The sequence below is a fragment of the Tamandua tetradactyla genome, chromosome 17 (genome assembly GCF_023851605.1).
Source record: "Tamandua tetradactyla isolate mTamTet1 chromosome 17, mTamTet1.pri, whole genome shotgun sequence".
Lineage (NCBI taxonomy): Eukaryota > Metazoa > Chordata > Mammalia > Pilosa > Myrmecophagidae > Tamandua > Tamandua tetradactyla.
Window position 1 is genome coordinate 77,507,324 of NC_135343.1, and position 25,563 is coordinate 77,532,886.

General features: G+C 36.6%; 1 protein-coding gene across 8 annotated transcripts in view; it reads left to right on the forward strand.

Annotated features, from left to right (window-relative positions):
- The window catches only part of SLC30A6 (solute carrier family 30 member 6), a 61,164-nt gene that overhangs the window by 13,764 nt on the left and 21,837 nt on the right, over window positions 1-25,563 (forward strand). For 4 of the 8 annotated variants that reach the window (XM_077135005.1, XM_077135007.1, XM_077135009.1 and 1 more), the window contains 5 exons: window positions 2,896-2,980; window positions 3,710-3,752; window positions 14,696-14,761; window positions 24,929-25,009; window positions 25,501-25,536. In XM_077135005.1, coding sequence (XP_076991120.1) covers window positions 2,896-2,980; window positions 3,710-3,752; window positions 14,696-14,761; window positions 24,929-25,009; window positions 25,501-25,536 — 311 coding nt within the window. The remainder of the gene's footprint in view (window positions 1-2,895; window positions 2,981-3,709; window positions 3,753-14,695; window positions 14,762-24,928; window positions 25,010-25,500; window positions 25,537-25,563) is intronic. The other 4 variants (XM_077135010.1, XM_077135011.1, XM_077135006.1 and 1 more) reach the window with 3 other exon arrangements.

The following is a 25,563-nucleotide window of genomic DNA, read 5'->3' on the forward strand; positions in this document are numbered from 1 at the left end:
TTCTAGATTCAGACTCTAGAGGTTTGCTTATTCTAATTATTTCATATGTGAGATCGTAACAATATTTATCCTTTTGTTTCTGGCTTATTTCACGCATATGATATTTTCAAGATTCATCAATTTTGTCGCATATATCAGAACCTCATGTATGTATGTATGTATGTATGTATGTATGTATGTATGTATGTATGTGTGTGTGTGTGTGTGTGTATGTATGTATGTATGTATGTATGTATGTATGTATGTATGTATGTATGTATGTATGTATGTATGTATGTATGTATTTTTTTCATGCGCAGGCACCAGGAATTAAACCCGGGTCTCTGGCATGGCAGGCGAGAACTCTGCTGCTGAGCCACCATGGCCCACCCTCCTCATTGCTTTTTATTACTGAATAATATTCCATTGTATGTATATACCATATTTTATTTATCTACTCAGATAATCAGTGGCACCTGGATGGCTTCCATCTTTTAGCAATTATGAATAATGCAGCTATGAACATTGGTATTCATGAATTTTCTTGAGTAAATGTTTCTTCATTTGCTATTTTTCCATTTAGGACCATTTCCAGAGGGTTTTATAAGTTTCACCAGTTTTACCAGAGTGTGGATTAGAAAGTTCATTACCCTGTCAGTGAGAAGTCAGTTTCTTCCCCTCTACTTTCAGCATGCATAGGTTTAGGGAGTGGGAGCAAATAAAAACAAAAGTTCTTCACTTGATTTCTTCTTCTTTTATTCTTAGAATACCTTTCCCCCTTTCTCTGACTAAATCCTAGCAGTTTTCAAGTCCTAGCTCTGGTCCTACCTCTCCTATGAACTCTGTAATACCAATCCATATGACCTATTTGGTGAATAATCAAGTACCACTGTTCGCATGTGTGTGACTTTTTATTTTAATATACTTGCAAGCTTAACTAGAGAAAGTTACAAAATTACTGTTAGAAGCTCCCTTATTTTCTTTACTCAGATTCACAGTCTGCTTACTTTGTGCCCCATTTGCTTTATCATTGTTTCTGTATACATACTTACAGAGGCAAAGTGATATATGTATGTTCATATTTTTTCAACCATTCAGGAGTTTTTGAGTCAGAATTTTTTTCTTGAATAATTTCCTTTATGAAATTATTCATCTGGATTTTTAAATTATTTTTAAAATTTTTATTAATAAAACCAATCAACATACAAACACAAACATTCTTAACATATGAGCATTCTGTACTTGGTGTGCAGTCAGTGGCTCACAACATCATCACATAGTTGTATATTTGTCACCATGATCATTTCTCAGAACCTTTACATCACTCCAGAAAAAGAAATAAAAACTTCAGACATACCATACCTGTTACCCCTCCCTCTCATTGACCACTAGTATTTCCCTCTACCCTATTTAACATGTATTCCCCCTATTATTTATTTGCTTTTAATCCATATTTTTTACTCATCTATCCATACCGTAGATAAAAGGAACATCAGATAAATCCCAGAGTGATTTGAGCAGTGAATAAAAAAGTATTTGTAAAGTCCCCTTGGGGGAATGGTGAGAAAGGGGGAAAATTCAACTTCCCTAATGGGAGAATTCTTGATATTCTCACAAGCAGGGGAGACGACCAGAGCAATAGGCTGAGCCCCCAATCTTGGGGTTCGTTCATATGCAATGGATGTGTCTGATGCTCCTTTTATCTACCTTATTGACAGATGAGTAAAACATATGAATTAAAAATAAATAAATAATGGAACAAAATGTTAAAATAAATTTACTAAATTGAAATGTTAGTGATCAAGGAATGGGAGGGGTAATGGGTATGGTATGCATGGATTTTTTTGTTTTCTTATTTCTTTTTCTGAATTGATGCAAATGTTCTAATGATCATGAACATACAACTATGTAATGATTTTGTGGGTTACTGATTATATATGTAGAATGGAATGATCATATGGTAAGGATATTTGTGTTTATATGTTGGTATGTTTAAAAAAAAAGCATCATAACAATGTTTTCACAATCACGCAGTCACTTTGTAAAAGCTATATCACTATACAATCATCTTCAAGAAACTTGGCTACTGGAACATAGGTCTACAGTTTCAGGCACTTCCCTCTAGCCTCTCTAATACACCTTAAACTAAAACGGGGATATCTATTTAATGCATAAGAATAGCCTCCAGGATAACCTCTCAACCCTATTTGAAATCTCTCAGCCACTGACACTTTATTTTCTCTGTTTCATTTCTCTCTTCCCTCTGTCGAGAAAATTTTCTCAATCCCTTGATGCTGAATCCCAGCTGATTCTAGGATTTCTGTCCCACATTGCCAGGAAGGTCAACACCCCTGGGAATCATGTCCCACTTAGAGAGGGGAAGGGCAGTGAGTTTGCTTGTCATGTTGGCTGAGAGAGAGAGGCCACATCTGAGCAACAGAAGAGTTTCTCTGGGGGTGACTCTTAGGCCTAATTTTAAGTAGGCTTAGCCTATCCTTTGCAGTGATAAGTTTCATATGAACAAACCCCAAGATTGAGGGTTTGGCCTATTGATTTTGTTGTCCTCACAGCTTGCAAGAATATCAGGTTTTCTCCAAAAGGGAAAGTTGAATTTTTCCCCTTTCTCACCATTCCCTCAAGGGGACTTTGCAAATCCTTTTTTATTCACTGCTCAATGGATTTCTAAATTATTATAGTACCTTGGTTGATAATTTTGGCAGATGTAGAGAATTTGACACTTAGACTTTTTGGAGATAGTTGTGCTTATTCCTTTGAATATTGAAAGTATGAATTACATTTGTTTCTCCCTGCCTGCCCATGTTAATAATATATATATATATGAATTACAGCCACTTCAGTAGACCTGGTAAATTTTATTAGCACAGTACAAATAAAGAGTGCTTTTCTTTTTCACAGTCTTGGAAGATATTGCTCTTTGGTGCAATAAACTTAATATGTACTGGTTTCCTGCTCATGTGGTGCAGTTCTACTAACAGTATAGGTATGTCACTATTCTTATTTTTCCAGACTTAGTTATTAGTTTCACTTTTGTATTTTAATTGGAAAAAGGTATATCTTCCTATGCATAGAGTATGTTGTCCTAAAATCTGTATAATTCAAAAGAGTTAAGTGAAAGATTATATATGAAAAGTGTATTTTGAATGATAAAGTTTATTTCAGTTGTTGGTGCATTATCATTTTAAAGGAGCTGTTATTTCCAGAAACTTAAATTTATTTGTAGAACACATTTATTTTTGACATGATAAATTAATACTTTATGCTGTTCATAAGTAAGATTTTTAGATTTGTTGGATTTTCCCTTAAAAAGGTCATCTGTAATATTTGTACTTGTGCCTTGACTGCTGAGATTTTTGTATTTTTTAATTTTCATCCTATTATTCTAAGAATGCATTTTAAATAGTTCCGATGTGACCAGAGCAGGCAGAAAAATGGCCAACATGGCAAAAGCCATAGGGCAATCGCAAGTTTGCTGCTTCATTCCTCCTGATGAAGGAACCAGGCTCTAAAGTAAGCTTTTATATAACGAGCTTCAGCTTCAGATGTTAATCCAGTTTACTAGATAATTGCTAGTCTATGAAGTTGGTCAATAACCCATAATTTTTTTATTTGGTAATGGATACCTCTGGTATAAACAATTTTAGTGATTTGTTATATTTTCTTAATAGTGGATTTAGTGACCTTTTACTCAATTTTTTTTGTTGTTTTGCAGCTTTAACTGCCTATTCTTACCTGACTATTTTTGATCTATTTAGGTAAGTTTTTAAAAATCTCCTTAAAATTATTGGCATAGAACATATATATAAACATAATTAGAAGATTGATGGAAGAAAATATCCCATTTACATAGAGCAAAAAAGATAAATTGCAGGCATAAACATAGGTTATGTACATGCTGTGCATGAAGAAAATTTCAAGATGCTTCTGAAGTACACAAGAAGACCTGAAAAAATAAAAAGGTATACCATGTTCTTAGATAAGAATGCTTAAATCGTAAAATATGTCAGTACTCCCTCAATTATTCAACTAGACAAACTCATTCTAAAGTTTACATAAAAAAAATAAGAAAGAAAGAATGGCAATGATGGTGTTCAGCTGACTCATGTCTAGAAAGGCAGGTCAATGGAAGAGGATAGAAGGTTTAAAAATGCACCTAAACATTTATGAGAATTTATTATGTGATAAAGATGACAAAATCCACAAATCATGAGAACCCAGAAACTATTGATAAATTCAGTTATATTAAGATTTTAAAATCTGCATAGCAAAAATCACTATAGTCAAAGTCAAAACACCAACAACCCGGGAAGATATTTGTAATTCTTATCTCAGACAAAGGGCTAGTTTTAGTAATGTTTAAAGAGCCCTACAATTTTTTTTTATTTTATTTTTTTAAATACCAAAAAACACCAAACAAACACAAACATTCCTATTTTGATCATTCCGTTTTACATATATAATCAGTAATTCACAATATCATCACATAGTTGTATGTTCATCATCATGATCATTTCTTGGAACATTTGCATCTATTCAGACAAAAAAATAAAATGAAAACAGAAAAAACAATTATACATACCATACCCCTTACCCCTCTCTTTCACTGATCACTAGCATTTCAAACTAAATTTATTTTAACATTTGTTCCCCCTATTATTTATTTTTATTCCATATGATCTACTTGTCTGTTGACAAGGTAGATAACAGGAGCATCAGACACAAGGTTTTCACAATCACACAGTCACATTGTGAAAGCTTTGTCATTATACAATTATCTTCAAGAAACATGGCTACTGGAACATAGCTCTACATTTTCAGGCAGTTCCCTCCAGCCTCTCCATTACATCTTGAATAACAAGATGATATCTACTTGATGCATAAGAATAACCTCCAGGATAACCTCTCAACTCTGTTTGGAATCTCTCAGTCATTGACACTTTATCTCATTTCACACTTCTCCCTTTTGGTCAAGGTTTTCTCAACCCCTTGATGCTGAGTCTCAGCTCATTCTAGGTTTTTTCTCAATCCCTTGATGCTGAGTCTCAGCTCATTCCAGGATTTCTGTCCCGTTGCCAGGAAGGTCCACACCCTTGGGAGTTATGTCCCACGTAGACAGGGAGAGGGTGGTGAGTTTGCTTGTTGTGTTGGCTGGAGAGAGAGGCCACATCTGAGCAACAAAAGAGGTTCTCCTGGGGGTGACTCTTAGGACTAATTTTAAGTAGGAAGAGCCCTACAATTTAAAAAGAAAAAGACAAAAAAATTTAGTAAAAAGGAAAGAATAAATTGACAACAGATATGGAGAATTCACAGAACAGACATGTAAATGGCTCTTAGGAAAAGTTACTCAGTAACTTTCCAGAAACCTACAACCTCCAGATGGGTCCCTGGTCCAGATAAGTCCTGAAACCTAGCCCAGCCTCTCCAGAACATCAGATAGTTATATCTCCCTACCTCATCTTGATTACAGACCCTTGAAAAATTTAGAGTGGACGTAGCCCAAACACCCCTAAAGAGAGGGATGGAAAGATCAAAGGTGATGGTGGAGTTATATAGAGAAGATAGGATTTAACGATGAATATGAATGCTGAATCATTAAATTGATAGCTCTTTTAGTCTCCAGTATTTTCGAGCAGCTGGAAGTAAAAACCTGACATTGTGGAATTATAACCCATGTCAAACTCTGAAATATGTTCTATGACTGATTGTGGTGCTGTGCTTTGAAATGTATAGGTTTTTTATATATGTGTTGATTTTTCACAAAAAAAAGAAAAAGTCGATTGTGATGGTTAAAAAATATATATATTTACGCCCTTTAGCCTCCATATTCTGGAGCAGCTAAAAGGAAAAATCTGAGAGGATTTTATGGTAGCCCATTACAAAATCAGGGCTCTATCCTATAAGTATTTGTTGAAGAGTGCTTTGAAAACTATAGCTTTTTTATTTCTTTGCTTTGTATATATGTTATACTAGCCAATTAAAAAAGTCAAAAAAAAAGTTGTTCAGCCCAACTAATAATAACAGAAATGCAAATTAAAAATACTCTGAGATGCTGTATCCTATGTATGTTATTGGCAAAATCAAAAAGTTTGAGTATGTTTGTACTGTTGAGGGTATTGGGCAAACAGGCATACTTTTTTTTCTTTAAATAGCTTTATTGAAATATACTTCACATACTGTATGCCTCACCCATTTAAAATGTACAGTTCAATACCCAGGAGCAACCCCCCCACCAGCCTTTGGAAACTTCTAATCTACTTTCTGTCTCTATAGATTCGCCTATTCTGGACATTTCATATAAGTAAAATTATATAGAATGTGGTCCTTTGAAACTGGCTCCTGTCACCTAATGTTTTTGAAGTTTATCTAGGTTGTAGCATATATCAATATTTCATTTCTTGTTATTGCCAGATTATTTCACAAATACTAAATTTTTTCAATCCATTCATCCACTGATGGACATTTGGGTTGTTCCTATTTTGGGGATATTATGAATTATGCTGTTACAGCATTATTAGTGCACAACTTTTTGTGTGGACATTTTTTTTGGTCATTTCTCTTGGGTATGTACCTAGGAGTATAATTGCTGGGTCAAATGGTGACTCTTTATTTTACCATTTGTGGAACAGCCGGAATGTTTTCCAAAGGGACTGCACTATTTTACATTCCTATAAGCAGTGTATGAGGATTCCAATTTCTCTACCCTCAACAACACTTATCTTTTTCATTCTAACCATCCTGGTGGGTGTGACATGGTATGTCATTGTGGTTTTGATTTGCATTTCCCTAATAGCTGTAGACGTTGAGCATCTTTTCACGTGCTTATTGTACGTTTGTGTATCTTTTTGGGAGAAAATGTTTACTCAAGTCCTTTGCCCATTTTGAGGGGGTTCTTTTTCTTTTTATTATTGAGTCGCAATAGTTCTTTATATATTGTAGATGCATGAATTGCAAAAATTTACTCCTATTCTGTGTATTGTCATTTCACTGTCTAATGATGTCATTTGAAGCACCAAAGTTTCAAATTATATATTTTCTTTTGTGATTTTGGTGTCATATTTAAGAAACCATCGCCTAATACAAGGTCATGAAGATTTACACCTATGTTTTCTTTTAAGAGTTTTATAGTTTTAGTTCTTACATTTAGGCCTTTGAATCATTTTTATTTACTTTTTGAATGTGATATGAAGTTGGTGTCCACCTTCATTTTTTGCATGTTGAAATTTTTTGCATTTGTTGAAAATGCTGTTCTTTGCTCTTTGAGTGGTCTTGGCACCCTTGTTAAAAATCACCTGGCTCTATATGTATGGGTCTATTCTGGATTTTTAAATTCTCTTCTACTGATGTGTATGTCTGTTTTTGTCTACACATACACAGATCACCCCAGCTTTGTGGTAGTTTTAAAATTGGGAAATATGAGTCCTCCAACTTTATTCTTCCTTTTTCAAGATTGTGTAAGCTAAACAGGCACTTTATATACATTGCTGGTACAGTCTCTATGGAGGGCAGTTCGACTTATCCACCAAATTTATAAATGACTGTAACCTTTAACTTAGCAGTTCCTTTTCTAGGAATTTATGCTACAAATATACTCACAAATGAATTGTATGTAAATTATTTATTACCAAAGAATGGATGCAATCAGTATATGACTAATGAAATAAATTTGTTATATATATTTATGATACATAGGTACTGTATAATTCTCAAACTTGAGCATATATCAGAATTACCTGGAAGACTTATTAAAATGCAGATCACCCCATTTTCAGAGTTTCTCATTCAGGAAGTTTAGGGTGAAACATAAAAATTTGCATTTCTAACATCACGTCATATTGATGCATCTGTTCTAGGGACCACACTTGGAGAACCACTGGTCTATGTAATCAAATATTAGGTAGCCATAAAGAATAAGGTAGAAGCTCTTTAAATATTGATATGTAATATATAGATGTACTATTAAGTGGAAAAAGTAAGATTTAAAATAGCATGAGTAGTTTACTACAATTTATATTTAAAAGGGGGTGAAAAGAATATACACATGCATGCATACATTTACACTAACTACCCTCATTTGCTAGTATTTGCATAAAACGTCGCTGGAAAAAATAAGGAACAAATTGATAATAATGTTTGCCAGAGAAGAGGAAGATTCAGTCACAAGGGAAGAAAGGGTTATAATCTCCTCATTTACATCCTTTTGTGCATTTTGAATTTTAAATCATTAAAATACTAATTCAAAAATAAATTCACTTAAATTACTCAGGGGAAAAAGTAATATCACCAAACATATTTGATGTGTCTAAAATGTAAAATTATAATACCTACCTAAAGTCTTAAAACTCTTAAGCAATCTCTGTTCACCTGATTTGAAGAGAGGTTCTTTCTTTAGAAGCCTGTAATCTGCTATTTGAGTTAAGTATCTATATATATAACTGTTAATAAAAAAGAGAAGTGTGATTTAAGTTCATTTAGAGCTTCATTAGTACCAAGGCACAAAAGAAAATGGATATCTTAATTTAGACTTTTAAATGTTTATACTGTCATTGTTTTACATAGAAGAGAAACTTATAAAAACAAATTAATTCATAAATATAAATGAAATTAAAATTATTGAGTGATTTATCAGTGAATGAATGATTTATTAATTTATATCATAATTAAACTAGACCAATCTACCATATTTCATAAAATCTTAGATCCCATCAATTGTAAAACAAATCATTATTTTGTATCACCCCAAGAATGTAAAAAATGCAACCATTTCAGCTGTGCTTTACCAAGGGTGGTAAGACTTAAATTGATTTCAGAATTATTAAAATATGAAAACATATGCCTCTTAAAATTGATAAGCTAAAGTAAAAGTTTTAAGATGTTCATTTATTAAGGGTGATATTTTCAAAAATTAATATTCAAACAGTGATTTTTTAAGGTTTCTTTTTATCGAGGGATCCCATCTACATTTGCCAAGTGTACACTTTTTTTTAGCTTCTTTTTTTTATAATTTTTTATTAATTAAAAAAATTAACAAGAAACACAAACATTCCCAACACATACACTTAGCAATTCACAATATCATCACATAGTTGCATATCAATCATCATGATCATTTCCCAGAACATTAGCATCAATTCAGAAAAAGAAATAAAAAGACAACAGAAAAATATAACAAACAGAAAAGAAAAATTTTACATGCCATAGCCCTTACCGCTCCCTTTCATTGATCACTAGCATTCCAAACTAAATTTATTTTAACATTTGTTCCCCCTATTATTTATTTTTATTCCATATGTTCCTCTCATCTGTTGACAAGGTAGATAAAAGGAGCATTAGACACAAGGTTTTCACACTCACACAGTCACATTGTGAAAGCTGTATCATTATACAATCATCATCAAGAAACATGGCTACTGGAACACAGCTCTACATTTTCAGGCAGTTCCCTCCAGCCTCTCCATTACATCTTGGTTAACAAGGTGATATCTACTTAATGCATAAGAATAACCTCCAGGATAACCTCTCGACTCTGTTTGGAATCTCTCAGCCATTGACACTTTGTCTCATTTCACTCTTCCCCCTTTTGGTCAAGAAGGTTTTCTCAATCCCTTGATGCTGGGTCTCAGCTCATTCTAGGGTTTTCCTCAATCCCTTGATGCTGAATCTCAGCTCATTCTTGGATTTCTTTCCCACGCTGCCAGGAAGATCCACACCCCTGGGAGTCATGTCCCACATAGACGGGGAGGGTGGTGAGTCTGCTTGCTGTGTTGGCTGGAGAGAGAGGCCACATCTGAGCAACAAAAGAGGTTCTATTGGGGGTGACTCTTAGGCCTAATTTTAAGTAGGCTTGACCTATTCCCTGTGGGGTTAAGTTTCATATGAACAAACCCCAAGACTGGGGGCTCAGCCAATAGCTTTGGTTGTCCACACTGCTTGTGAGAATATCAAGAATTCAACTTGGAGAAGTTGAGTTTTCCCCCATTCTCACCATTCCCCGAAGGGTACTTTGCAAATACTTTTCTACTTACTGATCAAATCACTCTGGGATTCATCAGGGCATACCTGGACAAACCAACAAAATCTCATGTCCTATACAAAGTTCCATGTACTTAAGGTGTTCAACCAACTATCTACATAAGTTATATTAGGAGATGCACTAGTCGAAGTATAAATTTGTACCAAATAAACATTTTTTGCTTTAGTCTCACACATAAGTTGAAATTTTAAAATATTAATTACCATCTGTTTTCAGCACACTGCAGTAATGACATTCTTTTGTTCTTCCACATGCAAAAACATTTTTTAAATTTGTACATTTAGTTACTATCATTATACACTCTAGGCATCCCTAGATTACACCATCTCAATCTTTATCGTCTTTCTATGTGATTTTATTTATGCCCCAGCCTTCCTCCTTCTATTATTCTCATATGCAGCTTCATTCAGTGTTTTAACATAATTATATTACACTTAGGCAATATTGTGCTGTCCATTTCTGAGTTTTTATATTCAGTCCTGTTGCACAATCTGTATCCCTGCAGCTCCAATTACCCAATATCTTACCCTATTACTATCTCCTGATGGTCTCTGTTACCAAGGAAATATTCCAAGTTTATTCACTAATGTCAGTTCATATCAGTGAGACCATTTGTCCTTTTGTTTCTGGCTAATCACACTCAGCGTAATGTCCTTAAGGTCCATTCATGTTGTTACATACTTCATAACTTTATTCTGTCTTACAGCTGCATAATATTCCATCTTATGTAAATGTCACAGTTTAGCCAACCATCTGTTGATGGACATTTTGGCTGTTTCCATCTCTTGGTAATTGTAAATAATGCTGCTATAAACATTGGTGTGTAAATGTCCATTTCTGTCCTTGACCTCATGTCTTTTGAGTAGAGACAGCATATAGATGGGTCCTGTTTTTTAATCCATTCTGCCAGACTATGTCTTTTGATTGGGGAGTTTAATCCATTAACATTCAGTGTTATTACTGCATGGGTAGTACTTTCTTCTACTATTTTGCCTTCTGAATTTTATATGTCGTATCTAATTTTCTTTCTTTTTACCTTTACTCATAATCTTCTTTTCTACACTCTTCCCCACACCTCTCTCTTCTGTCTTTTCGTGTCTGTCTCTAGTGTTCCCTTTAGTATTTCTTGCAGAGCTGGTCTCTTGGTCACAAATTCTCTCAGTAATTTTTTTGTCTGAAAATGTTTTAATTTCTCCCTCATTTTTGAAGGACAATTTTGCTGGATATAGAATTCTTGGTTGGCAGTTTTTCTGTTTTAATAATTTAAATATATTATCCCACTGTCTTCTCGCCTCCATGGTTTTTGCTGAGAGATCTGCATATAGTCTTATTGGGCTTCCCTTGTATGTGATGGCTTGCTTTTCTCTTGCTGCTTTCAAGATCCTCTCTCTCTTTGACTTCTGACATTCTGATTAGTAAGTGTCTTGGAGTATGTCTATTTGGATCTATTCTCTTTGGGGTACGCTGCACTTCTTGGATCTGTAATTTTAAGTCTTTCATAAGAGTTGGGAAATTTTCAGTGATAATTTCCTCTATTAATTTTTCTCCTCCTTTTCCCTTCTCTTCTCCTTCTGGTACTCCCATAACACGTTTATTCATGCGCGTCATATTGTCTTTCAATTCCCCGAGTCCCTGCTCATATTTTTCCATTTTTTTCCCTATAGTTTCTGTTTCTTGTCGGATTTCAGATGTTCCATCCTCCAGTTCAGAAATCCTATGTTCTGTCTCTCAAAATCTACCATTGTAGGTTTCCATTGTTTTTTTATCTCTTCTACTGTGTCTTTCATTCCCATAAGTTCTGTGATTTGTTTTTTCAGACTTTCAGTTTCTTCTTTTTGTTCTTTCCTTGCCTTCTTTATATCCTCCCTCAATTCATTGATTTGGTTTTTGATGAGGTTTTCCATGTCTATTCGTACATTCTGAATTAATTGTTTCAGCTCCTGTATGTCATTTGAATTGTTGGTTTGTTCCTTTGACTGGGCCATATCTTTAATTTTCCTAGTGTGATTTGTTATGTTTTGCTGGTGTCTAGGTATTTAATTACCTTAATTATTTTATTCTGGAGATTGCTTTCACTTCTTTTATCTAAGGTCTTCTTGCTGATGAATTTGTTGTCTATTTGTTCTTTGACAGTCAGTTCAGTTTTATCTGGACCTCTAGCTTAAGTTTTGTTTAACAGAGGATAATTTTTCAGTTCTTGTTTTCTTGTTTCTTGCTCTGCTTGTATGGTGCCTTTCCGCCCCCACACTTAGGAGGGTCTACTTAGATATTATATACCCCAGCCAGATTTTCCCAGACCAGACTGGCCTCCTATCAGGAAGAAAGAGTCACCTGTGTCGGTTTCCCTGAAGGTGAGACCCAGCAGGTTGAAAGACTTTCCTGTGAAGTCTCTGGACTCTGTTTTTCTTATCCTGCCCAGTAAGTGGTGCTTGTCTGCCTGCAGGTCCCACCAGCATAAGATGATGCGGTACTTTTAACTTTGGCAGACTCTCCCTGCTGGGGGCATGGTGGAGACAGATGAGAGGTTGTAGGCTGGTTTTAATGGCTTCAAATTACCATGCCCTGGTGTCTGAATTCCTTGGTGGAGGGATTCCACCTGAGTTGGGCTTCACCCCTCCCCTGGGGAAGGCACAGGTTCCAGACAAGCCCCCAAAAGAGCTCACTTCTGCCTATGCCTGGGGCAGTTGCAGCCTGAGAAGTCCTGCTGCTGTATTCAAAGGCAGTCAAGCCTTTGTAGAAATACAGTCACAAAAACCTCTGTTTCCTTCTTTTTTTCCCCCTTTTTCTGTCAGCCCTGCCCCTTTGGTGCCGGGTCAAAAATGAGCAACCTCCGCTTTGACCAGGTTCACCTAAGCTGGGGGCCTACTTTTAGTAGTCAGAATTTGTTAATTAGTTCCACAGTTGACGTTTGATTGTGCTCAGTCCCTGCTGCTGATAAGATTTCTTTCCTTTCCTCTCTGGGAAGCATCCTGTAGGGGAGAGGCGCCGGCCACCGCAGCTTTGGGAACTCATGGTTCTGGGGGGGCTCGCAGCTGGTCCAGCTGGTCCAGACTGGGGTACGCTGTGTGTCCAGTCACTGACGTGGCCCCAGGAGCTGTTCTGTTCTGCTTCTGTTTATTTAGTAGTTGTTCTGGAGGACTAACTAAAATGCACACATTGTTAAGCTGCCATCTTGACCCAGAAGTCCCAAGTGTACACTTTTAATTATATACATGATTTTTTAAAACTTTCATAATTTGTCATTTAAGCTCCAGTTTCTAATTACAAAAACTTATTTGGCAGACTTTATCTAGCCTAATTTCAGAAAAATCATTCATAACCACCAGATTGTTAGCATAGCTTCAATGTATTATCAAATTCCTGCTGCTTCCTTAGATTAAAAGTGAACTCAGCAGAAAAAAAGAAAGTGAAGCCAGCAGGCTGTAAGAACTTTGATGTGATTAATTATGAAGTACACTAAAGAAGTTTGCCAGGGCATTTTTGGCAGCAGCCATCAAACGCCCACTGGAACTATCTTAGAGAAATTGAGGTTAGAGTATCCTTAATCTATAGGTTCGGTGATATTACATGGAATCCAAGGGAAGAGATTTAGCTGGCCCTGAAGACTAGCTTACTGTAGGAATCCAGTTGGTCCTCTCTTTCCATCTTTCATCTCTACTCCACTGTGCTTGAACTCCCTCAATCTGCGTTCCTACTCTAGGTTGGCTTTCTCTGCTCCTCAGTTCAGGAACAGACATGGATATTTCTACCAATGTCCAAATTTACATGTACACTGTTCATAAAGGAACCACATTAAGTCTGGATGCCTTGGTTCCAATTTCATATTTTTTAGGGAAATAATGTGGCCCAGATTGGGTCAAGTGCCTACTTCTGGGTAAATCATCTGTTGTCAAGGAGCAGGATCATCTTGTAATAATTTAAGAGTCCCCACTGTAACCTTGCAGATGAGAAAAGAAATGAAGGATAGTCAATAACTGAGAAGTGAGGAATTTTGACCTAAGGAGGCTGCCTTTTGACATCTTACTTCATAGGGCCTTTCATATTTCCATATAAAGGTCATAAAATACTTATCCTTGATATCTTTCAATTAATCAGATAATTAAATCCACTTGATTAGGTCTAAACTAGACCATTGTTACCTGAATTTCATATTGTTTTAGGTTGCTTTATAGTGAATCTCTATTATACTTGGAAAAATGACATAAGTATACCTTATCCAGAATGCTGTCAGGATGTATTAATGTTTGGTTTAACTTTTTAAAAAGATTAAATAAATTTTCTCAAAGTTAAAATTTATTTTATATGCATAGAATAAAATATATTTTATTGTCATTTTAACTGCCTTAGTTATAATTTAGAATGGATAATTTATGGTTTGAGTAGAGAAAGTAAATTATGGTTTAATTTTAGGTTCCATTACTTATTCAATGATGTATCATAACTTCCTTGAAAACTGATCAGCTTAATTTATCCACATATTAATCTGTCATCTTTTAAGTAGACCATTCAATACATAAGATTACAATGTATTAAAGGCATTTATCTTTCATTTAATCTGTGCAAACACTGATAACTTTCAGCAGTTTAGGAATTCTGAAAAATTAATTTCTCTCTGTATTCTCTTCTAGCTCTAGTTTTAATGCTTAATTTCTTTTCTTTTTTATTTAGTTTAATAACTTGTTTCATAAGTTACTGGGTAATGATGAGGAAACCTAGTCCTGTCTATTCATTTGGGTGAGTCCAAATTATTTTATCTTCTGCTGAAATATTGCTATTAAAATAACAGTTATAATAGGTAGCTAGGACTAGCTTGAGTATTTATAGAGAATAAATGCTGCGTGCTTAGTGCAACGGCGATCGAATGTGAAGGTAGATAGGAAAAACATATTCCAGAAGGACTCTAGAAAAAAAAAGAAACATAAATATTTAAAATATGTCATTAACAAATTTTTCACATTAGGTTCTTTAATATTTCCAGCATGTCTTATTTTATTTACAGAAATTATAAAGAATTTTCTTGTAAATGTATCTTTCTTAATGTCAAAATAAATGCAATATATTTCAATATTATGCTGTGGTGGGAAAGAATTTTTATCTGAATTTTGGATTTGTGATAGCAATGGACTAACAAATAGTTTGAAACTATTTCTGTTTTAATATTTCTATAAATTATTGTTAAAAGTTAAGGGTAATCTTTTATATTAGAGATTTTTTAAATATATATATTTTAGGAAAAAAATAGTTCCTTTCAGATTCAAGAAAATGATTTTAAAGAAGAGTTTTTTGTTTGTTTGTTTGTTTTTGAGGTTTATTTTATTAGCGGGTCTGCTCAGGAACTAGACTAACCAGTAGCTTTATGTAGGGACACCCCAATATATGGCTTTGGGGGGGCAGTAATGCAGATGTAGATCCCCTCAGATCCCACTGGTGTGCCCTTTAGCCCTCGCAGGCTCTGCGGGGAGTTCAGGAGTAAAGAAGAGTTTTACTTTGGCAAAGAAACTTTGTGTTATTATGTTCTTCTGAACAGAATCAGGTTTTATTTGCTTAAACAATAAAGCAAAGTAAACATGAAATTTTATGTTAAAAAAAGTTTTCATAAGTATTTTAGTTTGCCAAGCTTTGCAAAGCAGAAACCATGAAACATATTTGCTTTAACTATGGGAATTTCTTACCTCAAGATGATGCTTTCTTTCTGAAGAGTGGCAACTGGTAATCCTTGACTGATCTTTCATATGACAAGGCAAATGGCGACATCTGCTGGTGTCTCCCTTCTCTTTTGGGTTTTGTTGCTTTCAACTTCTTATTTTCCTGGCTTTCTCTTCTTCTCTCCCTCTCTCCCCCTCCATCCTGTTTATAAAAGACTCGAGTAAGAGGATTAAGACCTTATGCCTCAACTGATCAAAACGTCCTACTTACCGTAGATTTACACCCACAGGAATAATTAGCTTTAAGAACATGATTGTTTGGGGTACATACAGTTCCAAACTGGATTTTAAGGGTGTGGGATAACGGCGGGAGGAACACAATGCTGGCTCACACTGAATTTATCGATATGGGCTCACTATGCAGAGACTCCGCATTCAGTGTTACAGCTCGAGGGGTTAGAAAAGGCCTTAACAGTTTGTTTGAATGTTTGGTTGAAACATGGATCAAAAGGTGGCCCATATTACCTGAGGTTGAAATGTCAGAACTGTCCTGGTATAATGTAGATGAGGGGATCCAGAGGCTTAGAGAGTGCATTTCTCATGTAAAGCCTGCTCTTACACCCCAGGAATGTCCTTTGGATGCACCTTTTACCAGAACAGTGAGAAATAAATTTGTGAGACTAGCACCATCATCCCTGAAGAGCTCTGTAGTTGTAGTTCTTTGTGGGTCAGATATTACTCTGGGAACTGCTGTCACTGAGCTGGAATCCTTAAACACAATGGGGATGACTGGACCCCAAGTTGACAGAAGCCAGATGGCACCACTTAAATGCCAAAGACAGGATGGACATGGCTATTTTAATAGACAGCAAACTCAAAGTCAAAATAATATGACTCACAGAGATTTGTGGTATTGGCTAGTAAATCATGGGTTACCTAGAAATACCATACATGGGCAGTCAACTAAATTCTTGTTTGAGCTGTATAAACGAAAGAGTTCAAGGTCAAGTGAACAGAAGTCTAACTTGAATTACAAAAACACAGAAACACGGCCTCTTAATCAATTTCCAGACTTGAGGCACTTCACAGACCCAGAACCCCTTGAATGAAGGGGAGGCCAGGTCCCTTTGCAGGAGAACCCTGTTACACTGCCACAAATCTATACTGTTAATCTTTCTCCAAGCTTTCCTCAAGGAGACTGACAGCCTTTTACCAAGGTAACTGCATTGGGGAAAAGGACATAATCAGATATTTCAGGGATTATTAGACACTGGTTCAGAAGTGACATTAATTCCAGGGGACCCAAAACGTCACTCTGGTTCACCAGTCAGAGTGGGGGCTTATGGAGGCCCAGTGATCAATGGAGTTTTAGCTCAGGTCTGTCTCACAGTGGGTCCAGTGGGCCCACAGACCCATTCTGTAGTTATTTCCCCAGTTCCAGAACGTATAATTGAAGTAGACATACTGAGCAACTGGCAAAATCCCCACGTTGACTCTCTAATTCGTGCAGTAAGGGCTATTATGGTGGGAAAGGCCAAGGGGAAGCCACCAGAACTGCCCTTACCTAGCATAATAGTAAATCAGAAGCAATACCAGATTCCTGGAGGGATTGCAGAGATTACTGCCACTCTTAAGGACTTGAAGGATGCAGGAATGGTGATTCCCACCATAAGCCCATTCAACTCTCCTATTTGGCCTGTGCAGAAAACAGAGGGGTCTTGGAGGATGACAGTGGATTATCGTAAGCTCAACCAGGTGGTAACTCCGATTACAGCTGTTGTTCCAGATGTGGTATCACTGCTCGAGCAAACCAATACATTCCCTGGTACCTGGTATTCAGCTATTGATCTGGCAAATGCTTTTTCTCAATAGCTGTTAGTAAGGACCACCAGAAACAGTTTGCTTTCAGCTGGCAAGGTCAGCAATGTACTTTCACTGTCCTCAGGGGTATATCAGTTTTCCAGCCCAATGTCATAATCTTGTCTGCAGGGATGTTGATCATTTCTCCCTCCCACAAGACATCACACTGGTCCATTATATTGATGATATCATGTTGATTGGACCTAGTGAGCAAGAAGTAGCAACTACTCTAGACTTACTGGTAAGGCACTTGTGTGTCACAGGATGGGAGATAAATCCAATAAAAATACAGGGGCTTTCTACCTCAGTGAAATTTCTAGGTGTCCAGTGGTGTGAGGGCATGTCGGGATATCCCTTCTCAGGTGAAGAATAGGTTGCTGCATCTGGCCCCTCCTATGACTGAAAAAGAGGCACAATGCCTAATTGGTCTCTTTGGATTTTGGTGACAACATATTCCTCATTTGGGTGTGCTACTCTGGCCCATTTATCGAGTGACCAGAAAAGTTGCTAATTTTGAGTAGGGACCTGAACAAGAGGAGGCTCTGCAACAGGTCCAGTCTGCTGTACAAGCTGCTCTGCCACTTGGGCCATATGATTTAGCAGATCCAATGGTGCTGGAAGTGTCAATGGCAAATTGAGATGCTGTTTGGAGCCTTTGGCAGACCCCCAATGCAGACCCTTAGGATTCTGGAGCAAAACCTTACCATCTGCTGCAGATAACTACTCTCCTTTTGAGAAACAGCTTCTGGCCTGCTACAGGGCCTTAGTAGAGACCAAATGCTTAACCTTGGACCTGGTTTACAGATAGTTCAGCATGATATGCAGGTACCACCTGAAAGTGAACAGCTGCAACACTACAACCCCTTTCTGGGGCATCCTTGAAGGATAGTGGTGTGGGGAAATCCTCCTAGTGGGTAGAACTTCAAGCAGTGCATGTGATAGTTCATTTTTCTTGGAAGGAGAACTGGCCAGAGGTGCATGTGTATACTGTCTTGTGGGCTGTTGCTAATGGTTTGACTGGATGGTCAGGAACTTGGAAAGACCATAATTGGAAAATTGGTGATAAAGAGGTCTGGAGAAGAGGTATGTGGAGAGACCTTTATCAGTGGGCTAAAAACATCAAGATATTTGTGTCCCATGTGAATGTGCACCAGAGGGTGATTTCAGCAGAGGAAGGTTTTAATAATCAAATGGTTAAGATGACCTGTTCTGTGGATACCAGTCAGCCTCTTTCCCCAGTGTGCTGTTTTGGAAGGATTTGTGTCCCCTAGAAAAGCTATGTTTTAATCTAAATCCATTTTGTAAAGGCAGATAATCCCTATTCAATACTGTATGTTTGAAACTGTAATCAGATCATCTCCCTGGAGATGTGATTTAATCAAGAGTGGTTGTTAAGCTGAATTAGGTGATGGCATGTCTCCACCCCTTTGGGTGGGTCTTGATAGGTTTCTGGAGTCTTATAAAAGAGGAAACATTTTTGAGAATGAAGGAGATACGGAGAGAACGGAGAATGCTGCTGCACCACGAAGTAGAGTCCATGAGCCAGTGACCTTTGGAGATGAAGGAAAATGCCTCCCAGGGAGCTTCATGAAACAGAAAGCCAAGAGAGAAAGCTAGCAGATGATGCCGTGTTCGCCATGTGCCCTTCCAGCTGAGAGAGAAATTCTGACTGTTTACCATGTCCCCTTCTACTTGAGAGAAATCCTGAACTTCATCAGCCTTCTTGAACCAAGGTATCTTTCCCTGGATGCCTTAAATTGAACATTTCTATAGATTTGTTTTAACTGGGACATTTTCTCAGCCTTCGAACTGTAAACTAGCAACGTATTAAATTCCCTCTTTTAAAAGCCATTCCATTTCTGGCATTTTGCATTCCAGCAGCTAGCAAACTGGAACACCCAGCAACTCCTGTCATTGCCCAGTGAGCTCATGAACAAAGTGGTCATGGTGCTAGGGATGGAGGTTATACATGGACTCAGCAACATGGACTTCCATTCACCAAGGCTGACCTGGCTGCAGCCACTGCTGAGTGCCCAGTCTGCCAGCAGCAGAGACCCACACTCAGCCCCCGATATGGCACCGTTCCCCAAGATGATCACCTGGCTCCATGGTGGCAGGTTGATTACATTGGACCACTCCATTCATGGAAGGGGCAGCGGTTTGTTCTAACTGGAATAGACACATACTCTGGATATGGTTTGCTTTTCCTGCACGTAATGCTTCTGCTGAAACTACTGTCAATGGGCTTACAGAATGCCTTATCCATCATCTTGGTATTCCAAACAACATTGCTTCTGATCAGGGAACACACTTCACAGCAAATGAAGTGCAGGAATGGGCACGTGTTCATGGAATTCTCTGGTCTTAACCATGTTCCCCATCTTCCAGAAGCAGCTGGATTGATAGAACAGTGGAATGGCCTTTTGAAAACTCAATTATGGTGCCAACTAGGTGGCAGTTCCCTTAAGGGCTGGGGTAATGTTCTCGAGGAAGCTGGGTATGCTCTGAACCAGCATCCGCTGTATAGTGCTTTTTCTCCCATAGCCAGGATCCATCAGTCCAGGAACCAAGGGGTGGAAATGGGAGTTTCCACTATTACCCCTAATGATCCGCTAGGAAATTTTTTGCTTCCTGTCCCTGCCACCCTGAGCTCTGCTGGTCTACAAGTTTTAGTTCCAAGAGGGGGAGAAACAACAATGATTCCATTGAACTGGAATCTAAGACTGCCACGTGGTCACTTTGAACTACTCATGCCCCTGGATCAACAAGCCAAAAAGGGGATTATATTATTGGCTGGGGTGATTGACCCTGACTATCAGGGAAAACAAGCCTGCAACTACACAATGGAGGTAAAGAAGAGTTTTCCTGGAATATAGGAGGTCCCCTAAGGCGTCTTTTAGTACTGCCATGCCCTGTGTTTAAAATCTATGGAAAACTCCAACAACCCAATCCAGGCAGGGCTACCCAATGGCTCTTAAACTTCAGATATGAAGGTTTGGGTCACCCCACCAGGCAAAGAACCATGGCCAGCTGAAGTGCTTGCTGAGAGAAAAGGGGACATGGAATGGATAATGGAAGAAGGTAGTAACAGATATGAACTACAACCACATGATCAGTTACAGAAACGAGGACAGTAATGTTGTTTTGTTCATGTTATACTATTTAAGTTGTAAGGTATCAAATTTAAGAATGAATATTACCCAAGCACTTGCACTGTATTCTGGGGAAATTTAATGTGTTTCTGGTTATATGCAGGACAGTTGAGTATTGTTAGAAATATTTAGAAATTAGGTATGGTTTAAGATGATGAGTATAGCTGCCAAGTTGACAAGGGGTGGATTGTCATGGTCAGGTTCATGTGTCAACTTGGCTAGGTGGTGGTAACTGTTTGTCTGGTTGGGCAAGTGTTGGCCTGTCTTTTGCTATGAGGACATTTCATAGAATTAAATCATGATCACGTCAACTACATCCACAGCTGATTCCATTTGTAATCAGTCAGCCAAGGGGGGTGTCTTCTTTAATGTGTGATGCTTAAACTGATCACTGGAAGCCTTTAAAGGAGGATTCAGAAGAGACAGGCTCTCTTCCTGCTTTGGCCGGTGAGCCTCTCCTTTGGAGTTCATCCAGACCCTTCATCAGAATTGTCAGCTTCACAGTCTGCCCTACAGGTTTTGGACCCTGCGTTCCCACGGTTACATGAGACACTTTTATAAATTTTATGTTTATGACTATTTCCTGTTGATTCTGTTTCTCTAGAGGACCCTAACTAATACAGGAGACTTAACCACTGACCCCCACAGGAGTAAAGGAGGTAACGAAAGGATACTATGAACAACTGTGTGTTGATAAGCTAGACAACGTAGATGGAATGGACAACTTCCTAGAAAAGCATGAACAACCAAGTTGAGAAGAAATAGATGACTTCAACAAACCAATCACAAGTGAAGAGATTGAATAGTCTTCAAGAAGTTCCCAAAAAGGGAATTCCAGGACCAGAAGGCCTCACATGTGAATTCTACCAAGCATTCAAGAAAGAATTAGTGCTTATCTTACTCAAACTCTTGCAAGTAATTGTGGAACTGTGGCTCATACTGTACTTTGAAGTTTGCTGTATAGCTACTTGTTAAACTGTACATTGAAATTTATCACTTTTCTACATATATGTGTATTTCAGAGTAAAAAAAGTTAGAATAATAAAACAAGATAGGATTTAACAAATGACTGACTACTAAATAATACTGATATTTTGTGTTAGTCTCTAGTATATTAGAACAGCTAGAAGGAAATACATGAAATTGAGATATTTGTGTTATTTCAGAAGATATTACTGGGCCCTTTAGATAAATGACATTTCAATTCAATTACAAGGAAGAATTTTGGGGGGTCTCAAATTTTTTTTTAATTGCTTTTTTTTGTTACTTACAAGCAGAATAAGCTCTATGGATAAAATAGACAATCACAACACATTAGTGTTAGTCTTTCCGCTCTGTATATCAATAAATATATATTTTTATACATACCTTACATACCTGTTTGTTTAGGACATCTTTTAAATTGAAATATATAAAAATGTCTAAACGTGAATCTACAAAAATTCTAAATTGAAGTTTAATGAATTTAAACAAATGAATATATCTATATGACTACTACCCAGTTCATGATATAAAATATTTCAATCCTACCGAAAGCCTTCCTTCATCCACTTACAGTCAAACCCTGCCAAAAGTAATCAGTAGTCTGACCTCTATTGTTGTAAATTACTTTTGGCTATTTTTGAATGTCATATAAATAGGATTGCCATATATATTCATAAGTAATGACAGTTCATTTTTATTCACTGCTCTAATATTCCATTGTATGCATGTACTACAATTTTTATCTTTTCGACTGTTGAAGGACATTGGCAGCATATGAAAGCTCCAGTTGTTTCACATCCTTACCAACAGTTGATACTGTCTTTTTCTTTTTTTACAGCCATTCTGGGGTATGTAGTTTATACTTATTATAGTTTTCAGTTACATTTTCTTGGTGACTAAATTGATTACCTTTTCATGTGATTATTAGCCATTTGGGTCACCTCTTTTGTGAAAAGCCTTTTATGTATTTTTTTTTAAGTAAAATTTAAGAGGTTTTTTTTTTTCTTAATCTATGATAGTTTGTTCTTCCCTAATTTTTATTCTGGTAGCATATATACAACATAAAATGAATCATTTAGTCACTTTCAGTATACAATCCAGTGCTGTTAAATACATTCACAGTGCCGTAGTACAGTTGTCACCATTGGTTACCAGAACTTTTCCATCACTCCAAATAGAAACTCTATATCAATTAAGCCTTAACTTCCCATTCTCGATCCCACCTCCACCCTGGTAACTTGTATTCTAATTTCTGACTTCTAAGAATTTGGGTATTCTAATTATTTCATATCAGTGAGATCATACAATATTTGTCCTTTTGTGTCTGACTTTCACTCAACATGATGTCTTCATGTTAATGTCCCATTAACCAGAACGTCATTCTTAATGCTGAATAATATTCCATTATATGTACATACCACATTTTCTTTATCCATTCATCTGTTGATAGACACTTGGTATGCTTCCATTTTTTCGTAGTCGCCTTTTATACATTTTAAAATTTGACTCCCTGTGGGTTTTTTTTGATTGATTTATAGGAGTTCTTTATGTATTCTGGATATGAGGCTTTGTCATATATAAATGTTATATAGGTATCTTTTTTCCCACTCCCACTTGCCTTTTCACTCTTAGTGGTATCTTCTGAGGAGTAAAAGGTTCTAATTTTTTATGTCTCCTTCCATATATAAATCTGTATCTATACATGCATGCACAGAGGCAGACATATGATATGGAATCATATGGGAATTTTGTTCACAATGTTTTTTGTTTGTAGTTTTTTGTTTGTTTTTTGGGGGGTTTCATGGGCTGGAAATCGAACCTGGTCTCCCACATGGCAGGTGAGAATATGAACACTAAACTGTCTGTGCGCCCCCAAATTTCTCATTCTAATGAGGTTCAATTTATCATTCTTTACCTTTATGATTAGTATATTTTGTGTGCTTGTTAAGAAATCTTGGCCTCCCTCAAGTATTATTGTTTCACCTATCACAGCTAAGTCTATAGTCCAACTGAAATTGATTTCTGCATATGATGTGAGGTAAGGGTCACGGTACATTTTTTTTTCTGTATAGATATTCAGTTGATACAGCACCATTTATTTTTAAAAAATCACTTTCCTTATGCTTTATGCTGCCACCTCTTTTATAACCCAGTGGTTATATATGTGTGGGTCTGTTTCTAGACTCTTTTTTCTATTCAATTTGATGTATTTGCCTATCCCTGGACTAGTTCCACACTATGTTAATTACTGTGGCTTTAAAATAAGTCTTGATGTCTAGTCACATAAGTCTATAAGGTTGACTTTGCTTTCCTTCACCTTTTACATTTCCATGTGCATTTAAAATCAGCTTGTCAATTTCCATAAATAATATTGCTGCAATTGCATAGTTTTTTCTTAGTTTTATAGCCTTCTTTTTTCACATATCGTTCCCTGTTGATAAATATATTTCTATTATATTTTTAATGCATAATATTCTATATTTGATTCAACTTTTTTCCTTAATGACCACTGTGATGAACATTCTTAATTATTTTATCAGGTTTTCTATACCTCTATAATTATTTCCTTGAATGATTTTAAGCATTTGTACTTACCACGTAGTGAATGTCTGTAGTGTTTAAGGCTGTAGACTATGAGCCAGGGGGAAATCTAAGATGAGTAAGACAGCAGGCCCGTCTTTTAGATTATAGTCTAGGGATGATAAGGCATACTCATAAATAATGACAATTATGTGCAGAAATGAAAGGGAGTTTAGTAAGTGGTTAAAATCATGAACTGTGGATCGGAGTGCCTGAGTTTGAAATACTGGCCTCTCTACTTGCTGACTATTTGACTCTGGACTTCTCCTTTTTGTGTCTCCTTTTTGTGTCCTTATCTGTAAAAAAGAAAAAGTGAATAATAGTAACCCTCATAAGGGGTTGGGAGGTTTAGATACTGTACTTAGCACTTAGACTAGTGACTGACACAGTGAGCTCAGTTAAGTGTTTTCTATTATCACATAAATAATTATTTCTAAGAAGATCAAAATGGGTCCTGGGAATGAATAAATGTTGTACAGATGGACACATTTTTTTTTAATCGATGATTTCTATTATTGCTTATCCTTCTAGAAACTGTAGTCTGTCTTAACATAGTGTTTCTCTCAGAGAAGGCACATAGGTATATTGAATAAGTGGATAAATGAGTGCAAATGTGTTGTAGAGGGACTGGTTTGTGCACTGAAAGGAATATGCTTATCTCCTTAATTTTCTGATTTCAGATTTGAACGCTTAGAAGTCCTGGCTGTATTTGCCTCCACAGTCTTGGCACAGCTGGGAGCTCTCTTTATATTAAAAGAAAGGTATTTTTGTATATGATGTTACTGTCATTCTAAATTTTACCTGTGAGATCTTTGGAAACATGAAAGAATCCAGTGACACAAATGCCTGGTTTGATTGAGTCTGCAAATTAAGATGAGCAGTGCTGGAGCTTTGATAGTAGTTTCTTCATGTTTCAGATTCTTCTCCTTATCTTTCACCCTTTTATTACCTTCTTTGATGCTGCTAAATCCATCATTGTTGGGTGTGAAATGAAAGAAAGAAATTCACAGACATGTTTTTGTTTTTTACAAATCCACTTAAAACTGGTTCAGTAGTGAAAGATTGACATTACATATTGAAGATAACTTGTGAGTCTCCCTGCCTTGTTACTGCTAATAACCAGTGGTTGACTATCACATTAAGATATTTTGTAAGCTTTATTTGTTGTATTGTTGATATATTTCATAAGGCTTTCTAAATTAATAATTCATAGGGCTTACTTAATAGAACATACATTATTTCTTTCTTTTAGTGCAGAACGCTTTTTGGAACAGCCTGAGATACACACGTAAGAATTTTTTGTTTTGCGTAATAG